General features: G+C 33.7%; 1 protein-coding gene across 2 annotated transcripts in view; it reads left to right on the top strand.

Moving 5' to 3' along the window:
• LOC119644511 (putative uncharacterized protein DDB_G0289263) overlaps positions 1–17,544 on the top strand; it is a 31,334-nt gene extending 13,790 nt beyond the window's left edge. Inside the window, exons 2-5 of one of the 2 annotated variants that reach the window (XM_038044073.1) lie at positions 13,495–14,103; positions 16,649–16,829; positions 16,888–17,261; positions 17,335–17,544. In XM_038044073.1, coding sequence (XP_037900001.1) covers positions 13,495–14,103; positions 16,649–16,829; positions 16,888–17,261; positions 17,335–17,420 — 1,250 coding nt within the window. In that variant the 3' untranslated portion in view covers positions 17,421–17,544. The remainder of the gene's footprint in view (positions 1–13,494; positions 14,104–16,648; positions 16,830–16,887; positions 17,262–17,334) is intronic. The other variant, XM_038044074.1, reaches the window with a different exon arrangement.
• The last annotated feature ends 233 nt before the right edge of the window (positions 17,545–17,777 follow it).

Here is a 17,777-nt window from a genome sequence, read left to right on the forward strand (position 1 = left end):
TTTTGACAACTCCCCACATACAATTCCCTATTTTAAAAAGCCGTTATATGAAAAAAAAATTGCAATTTTCAAAATTTCTCTACAAAAATGGGAAAAATTGACCACGCCTGCAATAACTTTATAACGTGTAGAAGCAAGCTTCAAAAAACTTCGTAAATTGTATAAATTTTCGGCTGGTTTCAAATTCGGAGTACATATAAGCATTCCCGTCTGTCCATCTGTCCGTGTGACCAATTGTTTCGTATCTGTGTCTACAGACAAAATAAGTTGAAAATGACCTAAACCGGGCAAAGGACTTGTCTACAAAGTATTTTTTTTGCGCCTTACTCATATTTCCAGCTTCTTATCTCAATTTTTGTGACTGCAGCGGTTTTACGAAAAGTACGGATCAAAGCGATTTGCTTTAGTATATGCGAAACGTTGCTATTTCTTATGTGGGGTATAGGGGGCTAGGGAAATAGTTCAACGAACATCGAATACGGTAGCATCTCATTCAAAGAAGGTAAATAAGGTAATGAATAAGGAAAAAGTAGAGTAAGAGAAGAATAACTTTTTCAAGCATTAGTATCATCAATAAATAAGGAAAATACAATGTTGGCAAATTAAATTTCATGAACTTAAGGTAACTTGTGACGAGACCCCTTCATCTATTATACATACCCTTTTTCTTGCTCATCTTAATTTTCGGGTTTCTGACATTGTAAAATGTGCTCGAAGGAAAAGAAAAAGAGACAGCAGAGAAGATCTGTAGCGATATTTGGACGTCATTGGGTCCAGGCACTGGTGGGATTACTGGACACGTAGGTATGATTAAACTGACTCTGAATCACGCCTTGACAAAGAGCACGCCTACCCACATATCGCGATTCGGATGCGTATGTGTTATAGTAACAAGAGAAATTTGTCGTATAACGCCTTTTCATTACTCATTGCTAGTTTTCTTGTTAATAGCATCAAAATATTTTGACATCCTATAGTTTGTTAAACATGTCAAGCTCGAGCTTTCCATATCAATTCCTATTAGTATGAGAGTTGCATTAACAGAATGCAAACGAACGCCACATATACTTCAGCGAGAGGAAGGTAAAGACAAAATTATGCTCTCCTCCTTTAGTGATCGTTAAAAAGATCTTAAATTACTTGTAATTCTTTCAATAAATTCAAATGTAAACTTAAACTGAGCTTCGTTTAAAAGGCTCTTGATAGGTACACCATTGGAAGGTATGGTGAGGTTGAAGCCTTCTATTGTCCTTAAATTTGACCAATGCGTGGTGTTTTGTTTAAGAACGTAAACGAATTTTTTCAATGTTCAACAACCATTACACAGTGACATTTTATAAACAATATTAATGTTTGTAATTGTTTTTATTTTTTATTATTATAAACAATGTTTGCTACAAAATTTATTTATAATAAATTCAATATTTCCTGTACCTGTTCAGTGTTAGGACAGTAAAAGGAGAACTTTTTCATATGTTTTATAATTCTCTTAATGCCTTAACGAATTTGCAAAAACTTTTCACGAATATGTGATTTTTGGGTTTTTCCCAAATTTTAGGATAACTTTTCTTGAAAAGTTTTGTAACCTAATCTGTTATCGTCAAAGATATTTTGTTTAAACCTATTCAAAGAGCTCAGGGAAAAACTATTGCATGGAAAGAAAACTAACGCAGATTTCAGGTAACAATTGAAGCTGGCGATCTATCGCGTACTTACCTATATAAGATAAACAATATTTTGTTCGCAAGCATTCAGTTACTATCAACTACTACAGCGGAAGATATCTTTACACAAAGTCATTAAAATGCCTAACGAGAAAAATAAAAGTTTATTTGCGGAGGGAAACATTAAAGTCATTTGTCGTTTTCGTCCGTTAAGTGATGATGAAATTGAAGATGGAGCAGAATCGATTGTAAACTTACCCAACGAAGCGGAAGAAAACTGCATTTCAATTGGTGCCAAGTCTTACTCGTTTGATAAAGTTCTCCATTCGGACGCAACACAAGATAGATTATATACTGTGGCAGCTGAGCCTCTAGTCAGTGATCTCCTCGATGGTTACAATGGTACTTTATTTGCTTACGGTCAGACTTCATCCGGCAAAACTTATAGCATGGAAGGCATCATTGGCGATGCTGTAGGGCAAGGTATCATTCCTCGTGCAGTTAATGAAATTTTTAATCGCATTCGCAGCAAGGCCATGGAATTCGAATTCGTTGTCAAGGTATCCTATTTTGAAATCTACATGGAAAAAATACATGACTTGCTTGATGCGAGCAAAGTCAATTTGCAAATTCATGAAAGCCGGACACGAAAGCCGTACGTTAAGGACATAAGCGAACGCTGTGTATCATCGCCAGAGGACGTATTCGATATTATTGAAGAGGGCAGATTAAATCGTCATGTGTCAGTGACTAATATGAACAAATATTCGTCTCGTTCGCATTCTGTTTTTTCTATTCGGGTGAATCAAAAAAACTTAATACATCAAAGGCAATTATCGGGAACATTGTATTTCCTTGATTTGGCGGGTTCAGAAAAGGTGTCGAAAACTGGTGCGAATGGAGTTGTATTAAATGAAGCCAAAATTATTAACAAATCGTTATCAGCTTTGGGTAACGTGATATCAGCTTTGTCTGATAGTAAAAAGACGCATATACCGTATCGCGATTCGAAGTTGACACGCATTCTCCAGGAGTCATTAGGTGGTAATGCACGTACCACAGTGTTGCTTTGCTGTTCTCCAGCCGATACCAGTGAAAGTGAGACAAAATCTACTTTAGAGTTTGGACGTCGAGCTAAAAATATTAAGAATGTCGCGTTTATTGATGAAAGATGCAGCGCGGAAAAGTGGAAAATATTGTATGAAAGACAGGTATGGCAAATGCGGCAACTTGAAAATGAATTAATTCGCTGGCGAAACGGTGAATTAGTTCGTCCTAGCGAACAAATCAACTTTGCCGATTCAATGTATAGCTCAAGCTCAGATATAAAAACCACCCTCGCGGATAACTGCATTAGCCCAATTAGCTTTCATTCATCCGCCATCAATATGACTTATCTAAAAGAATCGGATGAAACACTACAACGAACATATGATAAAAGTGAACAAATTTTTGAACTAAATTCAGATATCGATAACCTAAAACAACAATTTATCGAAAAAGAAGATACTATAAGTGACTTAGAAGCTGAAAATAACGGGTTAAAACAGGAGCTCGAGTCTGCCAGGAAAGAAGTAAAAACGTTAATAAATGCTGTGGAAAGATTAGCTCGTGATTACGATGAAAAATGTGCAGAGCTATTTACTAAAGAAGAGGACATTAAGGACCTAAGCAAGAAGTTGAAATTTGCACAAAATACTCAAAACGACTGCCTGTTGAAGATGGAAACTCTAAATAATATAAAGGACGATATTAATGAAATGATGAACCATTTCTCTACCGGCTTAATGGAAATAACCCAAAGTCTATCCGCTGAATATCCTTCCAGTGATTCTGGGACAAAGAGTACGGTTAGCTTAATCGAAATTGCTAACATAGAGAACGCTATGAATTTGAACGAGAAGTACGCGCTCTTGGATAATAAAGATGAATTTTCACTTAAGGCACTTGACGATAATTTACGAAAAATAGCTTTAGACGAACAAAATGATGCGCACGAACAAAGTCTCGATATGAAAACGATGAAAGAAATGCTCACGACCATTGGTGCCGAAGCCAAACAAAAGATAAGGAATTTGAGTATGAACGACATGAATAACGTGGGAACAAATGATATAAGTGAAGTATGCCAAGAATTAAGACCACCACGAAAGTTTCTTAATCTCGAGAAAGAAGTTGCGAATGAACTCGATCGGCTCCGTCAGGTCATTGCCTTCAACCAACGCTTAGACCGAATTCGCCAAGGTATTATACAACTGGAAAGTCACTTAACCAACGAATTGGGCATATTTTACTTAAATATGCGGAACGTTTTCAATACTACTGACGCCAGTCGAGAAACTAAATCCGAAACATTTTATATTGAAAAGCTGGAGCAGCCGGAATCTATAATGAAATCAGCCGACAATCAGAACATTGCACACGAACGCTAGATCACTTGCTTTACCCATAGCTAATAATACGAATCGGCTTGTATATATATATAAGAAATTTTGATTCCCTTTAAGATCACCCGATAGCAAAATATAAATTTATAATTGTAATTGAACTTTTGTCGAAATAAAGCACATTTAGAAAACGCATTTTGTTTTTTTATCTAAACTGAAACTGAATCTGATGAAAAAATTTGGAAAATTTTTCTGTTTTTTTGTGTTTGTTTCAAGAGATGACCATAAATTTTCGAGCATGATTTCAGATAATTAACAAGTTCTCGAAGACTTTATCCAGAGTAGTATTGTAGCATGCAACTAATGTTTAATGAATCGTAAATTCCAACCTATGGATATTATAGATAGTTTGAAATGACGGCCTAATCTCTTTTCACGGTTTAGCATGAAATTCATTTACCATTTTAGTTAATGAAATTAATTTTTAGTAAAGAAAAAGGATATTCTATAGCCTTTCGTTTATCTTACTTTCCTGCGAGGATGGAAAAGTCCAATCGATATTTTTGGGCATTTCAATCGGTCGAAGCAAGCTGAAATTTCGCACATACCTTTTCTCCCTGATATATTATTATCCAGCGGTATTGTTAAACTTTCTCAATATTCAAAAGGGGTGAGGTATGTTTTACTTAACTATCCGCCTGGTACGTTTATAGAATAAAAAAGCGTTTATAGAATAAAAGTGATGTCGCGGAAAACCTTTTCCTTAACCATCCTTTTTGTATCGGTTTACTTTCCTTTGCCATTTTACTCTTCTTAGGAATTCTCTAAATATTACAAGTAGATAGTAAAAAACTAACTGGGCAGAAACTTTATAATAATGAACTTTACATAGAACTAGACGGAATGAAATTTTTAGATAATAGACTGATTTGTGTGGTGATCAAGAAAAAACTAAAGAGGGAACATTACTTCTACTTAAGTGAGCTAAAAAAGTGTGAAATAAATTTTTTTCTTAATCGCTTTCATTTGACTGTAGATAAAAGGCTAGGACTCTTAGAAGAAATCAAGTTTCTTACATATCGTAATATAAAAATTTAAGAATACGGAGAAGAAAATTTATTTCTTAAAAGAAATTTATTTCGGACTTTTTCCCTATACGCTTGCTACCTTCATTTTTACGACTGCGACAAGTCAACAAAAATAGGGGTTCAAAATGACCCCTTTTGGTAGAAATAGGTGCACACAGACCGTCATCAGTGTTAGTGTTAAGCAAATTGAATCATCTTCTGCTCTTCAGATCGATGTACGCTATTTGCAATATAATTCAATGAAAATTTCTTTTCATTGTGAGTATGTTTTGTATGTGACTTTAAATCATTGCAGGTTGAACGATTTTTCGAGCGATACATTCAAAGCGCAGTTAAATATTTTTAAATTCCTTTACAAGTTTTATAATTAAATTAAAAACTCTTCACATTTTATATAATCCTTTGCTTCTGCTTAAATGGATTCGTTTTACCTATAAAACACAAGCATTTACATCCTTTTAATAGGTTTATGCAACTTGTCATCAGAAGTATTTAATTATTAAAGATAATTGTTTCAACAATATTTCATTGATATTTATTTATAAAGGCTTTGAAACAGATTTTCATATATGCTTAAAAGCTTTAATCCCTTTTCTATGTAGCGTGTATGTGTGCCTTTAAATTTTACAAAAAAAAAAAAACAAAAAGTGAAAAAATTATATTCGCTCGTAACCGAATCGTTTATACCCATCACCATTATCCTAATGATGACAAAAAAAAGTAAAGGAACTAAATTTTCCTCGTCTCTAATATGGAGTGGACGCGACTGATTTTTTCTACTTTCAAATAAAAGTTGAAGTCGCTTACAAATTCTTTTGCAAATTTGTAAGCAATGTCTACTTTTTCGCTAACGGGACAATGTTTACCACAAATACTACACAGTTGCCTGGACAGACGGATGGACAGACGAACCAACTGACCAAGAATTTATATACTTTTGGGGGGTTTTTGTAAACTTGTTTCTGCGCCTTGTAAAGGTTTCAATAAAATTTTAATTCACTATACTATTGCGTAGGCGTGGTCAATTTTTCCTATTCTTGTTGAAGCACGGCATCATCGTCCGTAGAAAATATGTTTACATTTTTGTAGATTTATCCGATGTAGTGTTTTTGAGTAACGAGCAAAAATCATAATTTTATTCCTTTTGAAAAATACAGGCGTTCTCAGTTGAAGTGGTCCTTTGATCCGTTTTTCAATACCAAACTGCCTGCAAGAACTTTCAATGTTTCTGCAAAATTTCAAGTCGGATAGCTCCATAATTGCGGCCAGAAGAGTGTTCAAAGCAGACATTACACGAAAGGGACAGACGGACAAACTTATATCGATTCAGAATTTAATGATAATAAAATGTTATATACACGTTGTGGGGTCTCTGATATTTCCTTGTGGGCGTTGCAAACGTTTTCACAAAATGAATATACCCCTCATTCTTTGGAGGGAGTGTATAAAAAAGGGAATAAACAACAAAAATGACGCATTAGCCATGCTTATGCGTTTTACTTTGACATCCATATTTATTTAGTTCGTTACATAAGATTTTTTTTTATTAAATTATTATTCATCAGTTACCAAGAACGTTTTCCTCTTAGCTAATGACCATAACGCTGCTATGCGTAGTCATATTTTCTAATCATCAAATCTGTGCACACATAAGCCCATAAATGTCAATCTTAATATTACATAGAAATTATAAAGTAATTAGAGTTAGTTTTCAATAGAATCTGTCAAGTGGTAGTTAAAGACAAGCACATAAAAGAAGAGAACAAAAAAAAAAAAAAATATATATATATATATATATATATATGAAAAACGCGTGTGGCAAATATGGCGAATAAACGAGAAAGAAATAAAAACTATATCGAGCAAACACATGGAGTGTATCTTTATGGCGCATTAATTGCTACGCTATACTATGCAACCCTCAGCAAATGTTAGGATAAATGATTTTCTAAACCGTCATAAATATTAAATAGACTGAACGCAATGGGAAAAGTTATGAAAACTAATTTATTCATTAACTATAATAGTAAAGTAACGCGTGGGTTGCTTAGTTTTATTATAAAATTAAAAGCTGACTACTCCTACCCTGACATGTTAGAGAAATTTCTTATAATATTGAGATAAGATTAAAAGCTAAACGTAATTTAATACAAACAAAGTAAAACAGAAAATGAAAAAAATTAAATAATAACGATGGACATGGCTAGCGGTCACCGTTGCTCAGGCTAATATACAAATGAAATGTGCGTGGATGATGCCTAAGCGGATTAATTTAATCTAAAGGGAAATTATTCGGGAGAATAACTTTCCTTATCTCATTCATGCTTTTGCGCTCGAGTTCACAAGTGAACGCCTGTATCGAACGACAAACAAGCGCAGGCTTGCGTCCAAGTTGCCGCTTAGTGAGGAAAATTAGAAGAGAGCAGACGATATGGCCCCCGAATAGAATGATTTGCTAGACAATATGCTAAATGACAACAAGACTTTTGTCTACTAAGAACCACATTAGAGTGGATATGTGACTTCTAAGTAGCGACATTTTTACGAATCATTCTCAGGATCTTTTTATGTCCATCTTTTTCTTAAGAAAGAAAACTTAATTTTTGTTTAGCTTACACAATTGTGTGGGCATGGCAGATTGTTTCTATTTTATGCAGACACTATGGGACCATAGTGAGCAAAAAACAAAATCTTTTTCGATCTGAACAAATGCGTGCTCTCCCTTTCCGTAGCCAATATAGCAATCTATGGACGACAGTAATGATGAATAATAATAAGTAAGAGTGAGAATTACTAGTGTGAGTGTTGGCGGGAAGAAGTGAGGAACAGAGCTTATTTAGGGACTTAAATTCTAAGAATAATTCATTTTGGAGAATAGATTGCCATCAGAATAAAGAAATTTTCTTGTAAGGACCCTGGTACAATGATTGGGTGATACCATGCCATCGTTAGACGGACAATAAAGTAAAAATTTCTTTCTGGAATATTTTTTACTAACGCGACCATTTTCGTCTGATTGGCCCCATTTTCGGTATCAACCTGCGTGAAAAAACTTACAATGTTTCTATTAACCTTGAACTTGCGTGTTTAATTTTTGCGGTAGGCTTCTCACCGATATTAGGTAGATGGTGGGGCAGGCTTAAAAGGATTCAATTAGATGGAATTTGTTGCTGATCAAGAGTTGGTGAGATCTCTGTAGGTTTCTTCTGTTCTATGTTGTGTCGTTCGTGCATAATTATTGCGACGATTGTCCTCTGGAATAAATTAAGGCATCAGATATATATGGAAATATTGAAGATGGATGAAGCAAGCAAAAATGTTTAATTGCCATGTTTAAAAACATCCTAAAGTATTTTGTGCAGTTGTAGTTGTGAACGTTTCCTAATCGGAAGCAATGTTTTGCAATTTATGTCTTTTTTAAAACTGCTTTTTATTTATATTGAAATTGAAATCAATTTATCGACCTGTTAGAAGGTCGCGATTAATGTTCTAAACTGAAATCACCTAAAGGTCACGATGTCTTGAGAGCAATATGTCATTTCTTTTTTAATCATTTTAAGCTCATGATGAAATTTTGTTTGTGATACGCTAAAGGCTAAAGAATATTCAAACAGTCTCTGTAATCGGTTTATCGATTATTACGTTCTTGCGAATAGATAATAGATAAGCAGGCATTTATCCTCTCTAAATTAACTGTTAATTTGACCGCACATTTAGTCTCTTCTCTCTCTTTAATGTATTTTTGAATCATTTAAAAGCATAGTAACCGCATCCTTCGATGTTGGATATAAAATTCTACTTGTAAAATCAATTAAATACAAATCCCTGAAATGAATAATACAAGCAATTAATAGTCTGTGTATGTGCTTCTGATTGGATTATAAGAATAAATGCTTTCACTACAGAACAACATTTATTAAGTGCTTGTGGGGGTGATACTATTTTTACTCGCGCTCGACAAGCGACTTTATTTCTTGTTTTTTTTTTAACCATAACAACAACAAGGTTAGATACGTTAAAACAAACAACTCGCTTTACGTCAATACCACAGTTGGGAAAAGTAGTAATAAAATAAAAAACAAAAACAAAACAAGTAAAAGTAAAAGCATTATAGTTCGGTAAAATCGATCATAAAATACTCTACAACACTCCGTACCATACAATTTTTCATTTATTTAATGGCAAATAATACTCGAAATTATATCTTGTTGGCATATATTTCATGGGAGCCATCATATGACTAATACATGGGCTGATGTGATCCAAATTTAAGAAAATTTCATATTCTTGCCAAATATCTTACTGTAGTTCACCAACTCCCATCACTAAATATTAAAAAATTTGACCTTTTGTCACTAACCATGAGAGTTCGTATATAGGATGGAGGAGGAAAACATCGATCTACATGATTCAAATTTGGTAGACTTGAGTTTTAGTTTCAACTAACTATTAGGGAGAAATTTTTCATCAAAAAACATTGTAAATTAGTCCGACTTGCCATAAAAAGCCTTACTTTTCCTAGGAATGGTTGTATGGGAAGGGGTTCATAAAGTCGGCGAATTCGAAGCAAATCTTTCCCATGACTTATGCAGAACGAAATAATATTGCGCAGAGATTTTTGCTAAGACTCCATGAAAATTTCAAGGTTTTCCCAAGATTTCCTTTTCCAAAAGAAGGCAGTATATGTGGGCAGCGATCATAAAAATTCTCGCATCCAGTTAACTTTCATTTTAGCATTTATCTAGGATCGAAAAGACGTTAGTCTTTGTGGCCTATTGAAAACAAAAGTCCATGTCTAGACATCAGATAGAGAGATAAACTCAAGTTCGCGTTAAAGATGTACCTGTCATAAGTCATTGTGGGTATTCGGTGCATTCAAAAAATTGGTGTAGGGTATAGAAAGAAAACAAAATAAATGAAAATATTGCTTTCTTTTAATATTGTTTTACTTTATATAAATAAACATCTTAAATATGCCATAACATCTAAAAGCTCTGATGTCAAGGAAAAAGAAAACAAAAAGCGAAATCATTTCTTATATAAAAATCAAATGATAAATTAAAGCCTTTTACTCTTGACAACTTTTTCAATAATTTTTAGAAAGTTTTATATACTTTGTGATATTGTGGCTGACAAATTTCAGTTATAACACATGCCATTGGAGCAAAATAAAATAAAAATTAAGCGCAATATTGTTAAATAAATGGAAATCGATTTCCTTTTAACTATGACTATCGGTCGTACTTGCAAAACTGTAACAAACATTGTAACATTTATTAAAAACATTTTTTGCTTTAGTGCATAAAAATTAAAAACTTCCTCTTGATTTGTTACTTGTTGACAGTTTTTACTTACTCGACTATGATAAACTTTTTGATCTTTTTATGAAGAAAATACTTTTTTAATAGGAAAGCAATGAAAAGGATTTCACACAACATTTAAATGCATTGAGTAAAGAATGTAAAGAACGTAAAGATTTTTTAATCTTTTTTACTTATTTTTGTTATTGTTAATTCGCCTAGGGAAATATAATAAATTCTACGGCTACGTAACGTCTTAAAGTATGAGCATCTAAGGCTATCGGCTTTATTGAAAAGACTTGAGATTTGAACCCACAACTGCTTCATAGTTAATTTGAAACGATAACAAGGAAGAAGAATTATTATCATTAAAGAGATATCTATGATGGTAATCCCCTCATCCAAATACACCGTAGGCGGCTGTTGTTGTTTGGCAAAAAAATTCTCCGGTAGAAAGATTCAGGATTATGAAGCGTCACCTTGAAAGTTTGTAAACATTTCATTGCTTGCTATTTGCCCACTCACTACTTCACGAGTACTTACGGGTAGAGATGACAGCATTAGTTTACTGCAGATTGATGCTTGCCAAGATCTTTTAGGGGAAAGCTTGCATACTTACATACATATGGAAACCGCAGTGGAAAGTTGTATGTCGAGTTCCCAGTTTGAACGCAGCAGTTAATCAATGTATGAGTCCTGACTACTGGGTACGGCCCTTCGGGGGTATCGTGGTGTTCATTGCAAAAGCGAATAATTAGAGGTAACGATAGGCCTCAACTTTTAGCAGAGTAGGTTTGTTAAGTCATACATAATAATCTGGATTCTCTAGTGTAGTTTAACCCTCTGGAGAGTACCGATTACGCGAAATTAACCCTTGTGTCATCGGGCAGCGACAAGGTAGTGTACCCACATTAAATCACCAAAGACATCTGTTTGCTATTTGTTTGCCACTCATCAAAAGTGAATTCTTTCTATGAATTTATAAGCCTGATAAGGATTGGCGATGCAAAACTTCCATTTAAAAAGGCTTTCTCCAACCAACAACAAACCCGACCTTAATTCCACCTTAAAGAAATCTGCAACTTCGTTTACAATACCAACATGATTAACGCTATACGATTTACCAAAACGAATTTCGCAGCGATCAAAAAATCAGGTGACCGCTTCAGAAATAATGAATGAATCTGTGCTAAAAAGGGAGAATCTGGCCCCAGAAACAGCAAAGGAATAAGAGAACATTTCCCAAAATATTTCTTGTTGAATCATTTCGAGGACTTCTGGCAGCACTCTCATATCCTAAATATGCTCTAAATTCTCTTTTTACCTCGGTTTCACAATCATAACATTCTACAGCATAGCCTATCGCATTCTACTACTCTTACACAATATATCAGAGAGAATAACAACATAAGAGAAACTTTATATTTGAAGCAGAATAGTAAAGTTTTATTTGAACTGAACGAATATACTTTACATATATTAATGTATGTACATTGTACATATGTGTATATAGATTTGTATAGATATATAAACATAGTGGTGTATTGTAAGGGGCGAACAATGGATTGCGATGGGAATCCGCTTACATTACGTGGACGCTTCATTAACATCGTCAGCATCAATGAAAATTTTTGGTATCATTTAAAAAGTTATAATTTCGGGTGCAGTAGTTTAAATATTTAATATGGGAATTTACATTAAATAATACACAGTTTGACGTACAGGCATAAAAAATTTAGTTTTTAAGGGAGAACATCCCATATAAAAAGAATATGCTAAGCAAAAAAATATTAATAACAATAACAAGGACGATGAAGAAAAAAGAATTAATCAGTGCACAGTTTATTTCAGAATCATAGGCCATTGGAATCTCTGGATATATATATATATATGTAGATATGAACGAAAAAGTCGAAAACAAGTCGGCAATAAATATGATTATGACTACTATGACTATCATTGTCATTCTCAAGATCAAGAACGATTCGCTTATTAAATTGTCACTTTCAAGTTTTGTTAAAAATATGTGAAAATTTTAAACATAGATAGATACTTGGCTAGAGTTCTTAATTCGAACATTACGAAAACATTGTATAATTTTTAATTGAATTTGGGCAGACAAAGTCACAGTAACAGTTATGTTTAGCTTCTCCGGATAGCGCATAGCCGAGGCGAAAAGACTCGCGATTGCAAAGTCGATGGTTGCAGATTGGAATCTCAGCGTGGTGGAGCGCATTTTGTAAGCAAGTTTTTTAGTAATAATTACATAATAGTTATTTGGACTTGTATCCCCTTAGTCCGTCTTAACTCAACATCGAAAAAAAATTATATATATTTCCGTTTAGTACTTTAACTCTAAAATATAGTGTGACGCAAGCTTTTTTGAACAAAATTTTTTACGATTAAAAACGATATGGAATAATAATTTACAAAACCGAAAAACCCGACGCGAAAAAGAAAAAGAGAACAAGTTTGGAGATTACGCATTGCTTGTTTTATTTTACTGTTCCCTTCACACTTTGCTATGCTTTTAACCGATGATCTTCTTTATAATGGTGGAATTTAAGCGGGTATGCCTGGATGTGCATTCTAGACTAAAGTACAGTTACGTAAGCGTACATTCCCAAGTAGTTGGGGAACAGATTGTATGACATCCCAGTATAGAACTTCCTCCTACTTCTGTAAACGTCTTGCTCGAAGTGTTTGAATAGTATTTGATGATATCCTCAGCAATGTTATCATTGCTTACATCCCCGATTTCGATTTAACTTTCGCCCGCTTCACTTTTCGGAGACTTGAAAAGTAACGGGACCATCGTTTCTTATAATTACACTTAATCAATAATCACTGAATAGTGTTCACAATAAATAATGTAACAATACATGACAATAAGAAACTAAGAGGCAGCCAATAATGTTCGTTTAACACCTGCAACTGAGACTATGTGCACCAATGATAAAATAGATAGGGAATTAACAGTAAAAATTATAGCACTAACCTGAATTGTTTTAAAAATCGTTCTAAAAGTTAGTCATATAAAATATTTTCTTTATAGTGAAGCGTTCAAGTGATACTTCTAAACAGAATGAAGCTCTAACACATCACCAGAACGTTATTACTGATGTTAATAAAAATAAAAAGAGTAGCCCGGAAATAGTACCAGCCTCTTTTAATAACAACAACAAACTTCCAGAAATCTCTACCCCTGAATCGAAACCTCAACATCAACAAAAGTTTCCTTTGCAACAGCATAGTAATAGCGTTTCCTCTTATAACGATGACGACGATGTAGCAAACAGTAAAAATGAGTTGATCAGTTCAATAATAGCGGCGCGCTTGGCAGCAGCTGCTGTTAAAGCGGAGCTTGAAAATTTAAAGAAACAACGCCACCGTAACAATATTAGAAACGAAAACGCTAATGACGAATATGATGATAATGACGATGATCATGCAGCTGTGATTAATAAACGTGGCGTCAATAATCAACAGTACTTATATGGTGCTAACAATGAACCATTGTTGTATGATAATGCGGCCTATTACAATCCCTATGGGGGATATATGGCAGTAAATGACGATGGCCTCAACCGAGGGGTTTGGGGTGAAGATCTAGACAATGATAATATAGTTTACACAGATATGGATGAATATGAACCGCAGAGAGGTAAGCAGAGAAGTAAAGCAAAAAGAGACAAGGCTAATTGAGAATATAGCGAAATGGAGATGGTACATACATATATGATATACGTTTTCATATGTCGTAGATATCACTTTTGAAAAATGATGTCTTTCTTCACTAAATCCATCTTAACATTAAATACAAATTTTAAATTTACAGTTCCATCTGTGAACTCCCTATAGAATATGTATGTATGACTAGGCAAGCCTGTCTTCTAAAATTGAAGAAGTGAAAACACTATAAGGGACACAGCTCACCCGTCATTAAATACTTTAGCTACTGATGCAACGATTTTTCAATATAAAGTGGTATATAGGAAGTGGCCTGATTGAAACATTTTCAATAGCGTTCGTCCATGCGTCAAAACAAATTTCAAAATTTCATCAAAATATCACAAATATGACGACCTTTAGATTGAACGAAAGAAAACTGGATGGACAGACGGACGGATAAGATTAAATTGTTTTGGAAAGATTCCGATTCTGAATTGATCGGTATTCTCTCTGGGTGTTGCATGCATCAGCAAAAGCCTAATATATGCCTTAATATGTACTAAAAATGGTGTAGGGTGCAGAAACGCGTAGCATTATTCTAAAATTCAAAAATTAAAGGAAGTTAAAAACAATTAAACGTGGCAAACATAGGCGGATGCTGCAATTAGTTGCTTGTGTATTTCACTATTGCAATAAAGTTAAAGTTTTTCTTTGCTAACTCAAATCTTTCCTTTGCCCATCTAAGTGACCTTTAAAGCTTGGATATGTCTATGTCGAATCATATATATGCAGAGCTTGAAGGTAATCAGTTGACAAAGCAATGTGAAAATCTGTTAATAGATTTTCATTTGGAAACCCCTAATCTACGCAGCTGATCTCTGACGTTGGTTTGCTCCATCAATTTAGAATCTTAAAGCATTTCCAGCATAGTTACAAAAAAAAAAGGTTTTAAATTTAATTTACACTTTCGAAGCGAATCTAAAAGAAAATTTGAATTGGAATTGTACAAATTCATAACCTCTCTTCCCTCACAAACGTACTCAATCTCTTCATCTATTCTATGTGAGCAAAAAGCAAGCAAAGTAAATTTTGTTCGATTGTCATAGAGTGGTTCATTACTTTTGCCAATTACAATTATTAATAAGGAATACTATTTGAACGTAATCGCATCACGTCTGTGAAGCTATTCGCCAACGCTATGAACAACCACGCTTTCATTGTTGCATCTCTTTACACTGTATTGATTCCTCGAGATTTTCTCACCGGAAATTCCACTTTTATCATTCTTCAACTAGTCTATGCACTTGATTTAATTTCTTTTGATTTTTGGCTATTCTCGAAATTCAAAAAATCGTTCCATCTAGACATCAACTAGCTTCGATTGAAGAGGTAAAATCAAAACAAAATATTAAAATGAGACAATTCATCCTTACTATTAATAACTATGGAAAATATTGTCATGAAGTTTGGTCTAGATGTTAACTAGAATACTAGCAATGTAAGAGAAAAGAAAGTCTACAGCTTTGGATAAGCCTGAGTGATTTATATTTGGCCCGGGTGATTTAAAGTGTTACTATTATACTATAAGATACTTGTTAAAATGCCTATGAACTCAGAATAATCTTATTCTCCGAGATCTATAGCCATCGAGTAAAAGAAAAGAACGAATTTAACCATTGCTCAAAATTCAGTTATAATGGGCATGTAGTGTGAAGATCACTATCATCTGCCCTTGTATCACTTTTCTGCCGTTGTTTTTATGGTACAAAATTTCTCTATTTGTCTCTCTCTCTCCATTTACAGTTCTGCTGCAGCCGTCCATTATTATAAAGTATGAAAATTTAACTCTTTTTTTCTTTATAAGATAAGGGCCACAGGTATAAAAGATTTGCTTACCATCGAATATAATTCTCTTAGTTGTTAAACTTAATGCTTTATGTTATTATAATTATGGAGGTCTTGGAAACAGGTCACTTTCGGTGCCATAAACACTATATGGGAGAAATATTACTTTTCCTACTTAATTCGAGGGAAAGCGCTGCTATTTCGTAGCCAATGAAACATTGAGAACATCGCTAATAAAGACGAATTTTCACGGAGTCCACACTCAGTTGGGTGTAACTTGTATTACATACTGCGTCCGCCTAATTACCCCAAGTGCCGATATATCATCAAGTTTGTCGTTAAAGGGTCAAAAATTGGCGAAGAGATAATGAAATGATTTGTGCAATTGTCCCATTGCAACAAAGTCGAGTAGTTATCAAAACAATCCTCCCTCAAGCGACTATAATTCCTTTCTTATGTCACAAAGAAGAAGGCGATCGTTAAACGTGTAGCAATTCTATAGGTTTATTGGGACTAGACGTGTCCTTTAAATGATTGCTTTCGTTGAGAGGCCTCAAGAGATTCGTTTTATTGTAAAATATCTGACAGGTGGACTTGTATAACTTCTCGACCAAATTTTCAATTAGCCAAATTTAATTTAAAAATAATTATATTCTGTTTGGATTAATTTTTAATGATTTATCTATTAACAGCAGTTCCAAATTATAAGAAGCAAGCTTATGATGATTTGCAAAATCTTTTAAATGCTGAGTATCACTTAGATTCGGCGATATTACCGTACAACTATGAACGTTACGCAGATTTGGAAGCGGAGCGTAACAAAAAAGCTTATAGAATTTTCAGTGAATTGGCCAGAAATTATCCAGATATGAGGTAAGGACATAATAATTAAATTAAACGTAAAGCATTACTTTATTAAATTTGTTATAAGAAGACCTAAACGGGATAATAAACTTACACCTGCGGATATGTTGGCTTTGGTGGCTTTGGTTGAGGCAGGTGAACGTGCCCGAAAAGAGACCGATCACGATAGCACCAATAGTTACAATGGCTATCCAAACGAAAACTATGCACCTAAAGCTTATGGTATGACTCCGAATGCAGGTTTTTACGATTATCCCGCAATCGATGATAATTTCGATTATAATAACAATAATAATAATAATAATGATAATTGGAATGACGCACCAGCGCTTGTAGATTATTATGGAGCACCCGTAAATATGGAACCTTTACCTAAATATAATTTAGCCTTAAAAGAAAAAGAGAATCGTCATCGTGACTATAACGATAACATGCGAGCTCGTAAGTTATTTTTTTTTTTTCTCTTTTTTAAATAAAAATTTTGAAAAATATTAATGCTCCGTCTCTTAACCAGGTTACGGGAAGAAACGTTTGATGGTCAACAACAAAAAGAAACGTTCACTAACTAAACCATCTGCACTCTACAAAGCAAGATATTAAATGCAAAAAAAGGAGAGAAAAAAAAAATTCAATTTTTAAAGAGAGAAATTATAATCGATGTCAACTTTTTATGTGCAATTAATTTACATATACACAAGCATATGAAGCATTTAAAATGCTTTACAACTACATACATAATCAAATTTTAATGACAAGTGTTTTTATTTTATTTTTTTTGTTTTTTTTTTTTTTTGGTTTCTTTTTTCAATTTCTTTCAAAACATTTTATTTAGATGAAACATGCTATGCAAGACTTAAGACTATGGAGATAATATTTAAATTCTATTAAAACCGTTAAAAAATATCTCTCTCTGGAAATTATTATTATTATAATTTCCAAGCACTTTATTGTCATGCA

Source organism: Glossina fuscipes, unplaced genomic scaffold, assembly GCF_014805625.2.
Source record: "Glossina fuscipes isolate IAEA_lab_2018 unplaced genomic scaffold, Yale_Gfus_2 118260, whole genome shotgun sequence".
NCBI classification, from domain to species: domain Eukaryota; kingdom Metazoa; phylum Arthropoda; class Insecta; order Diptera; family Glossinidae; genus Glossina; species Glossina fuscipes.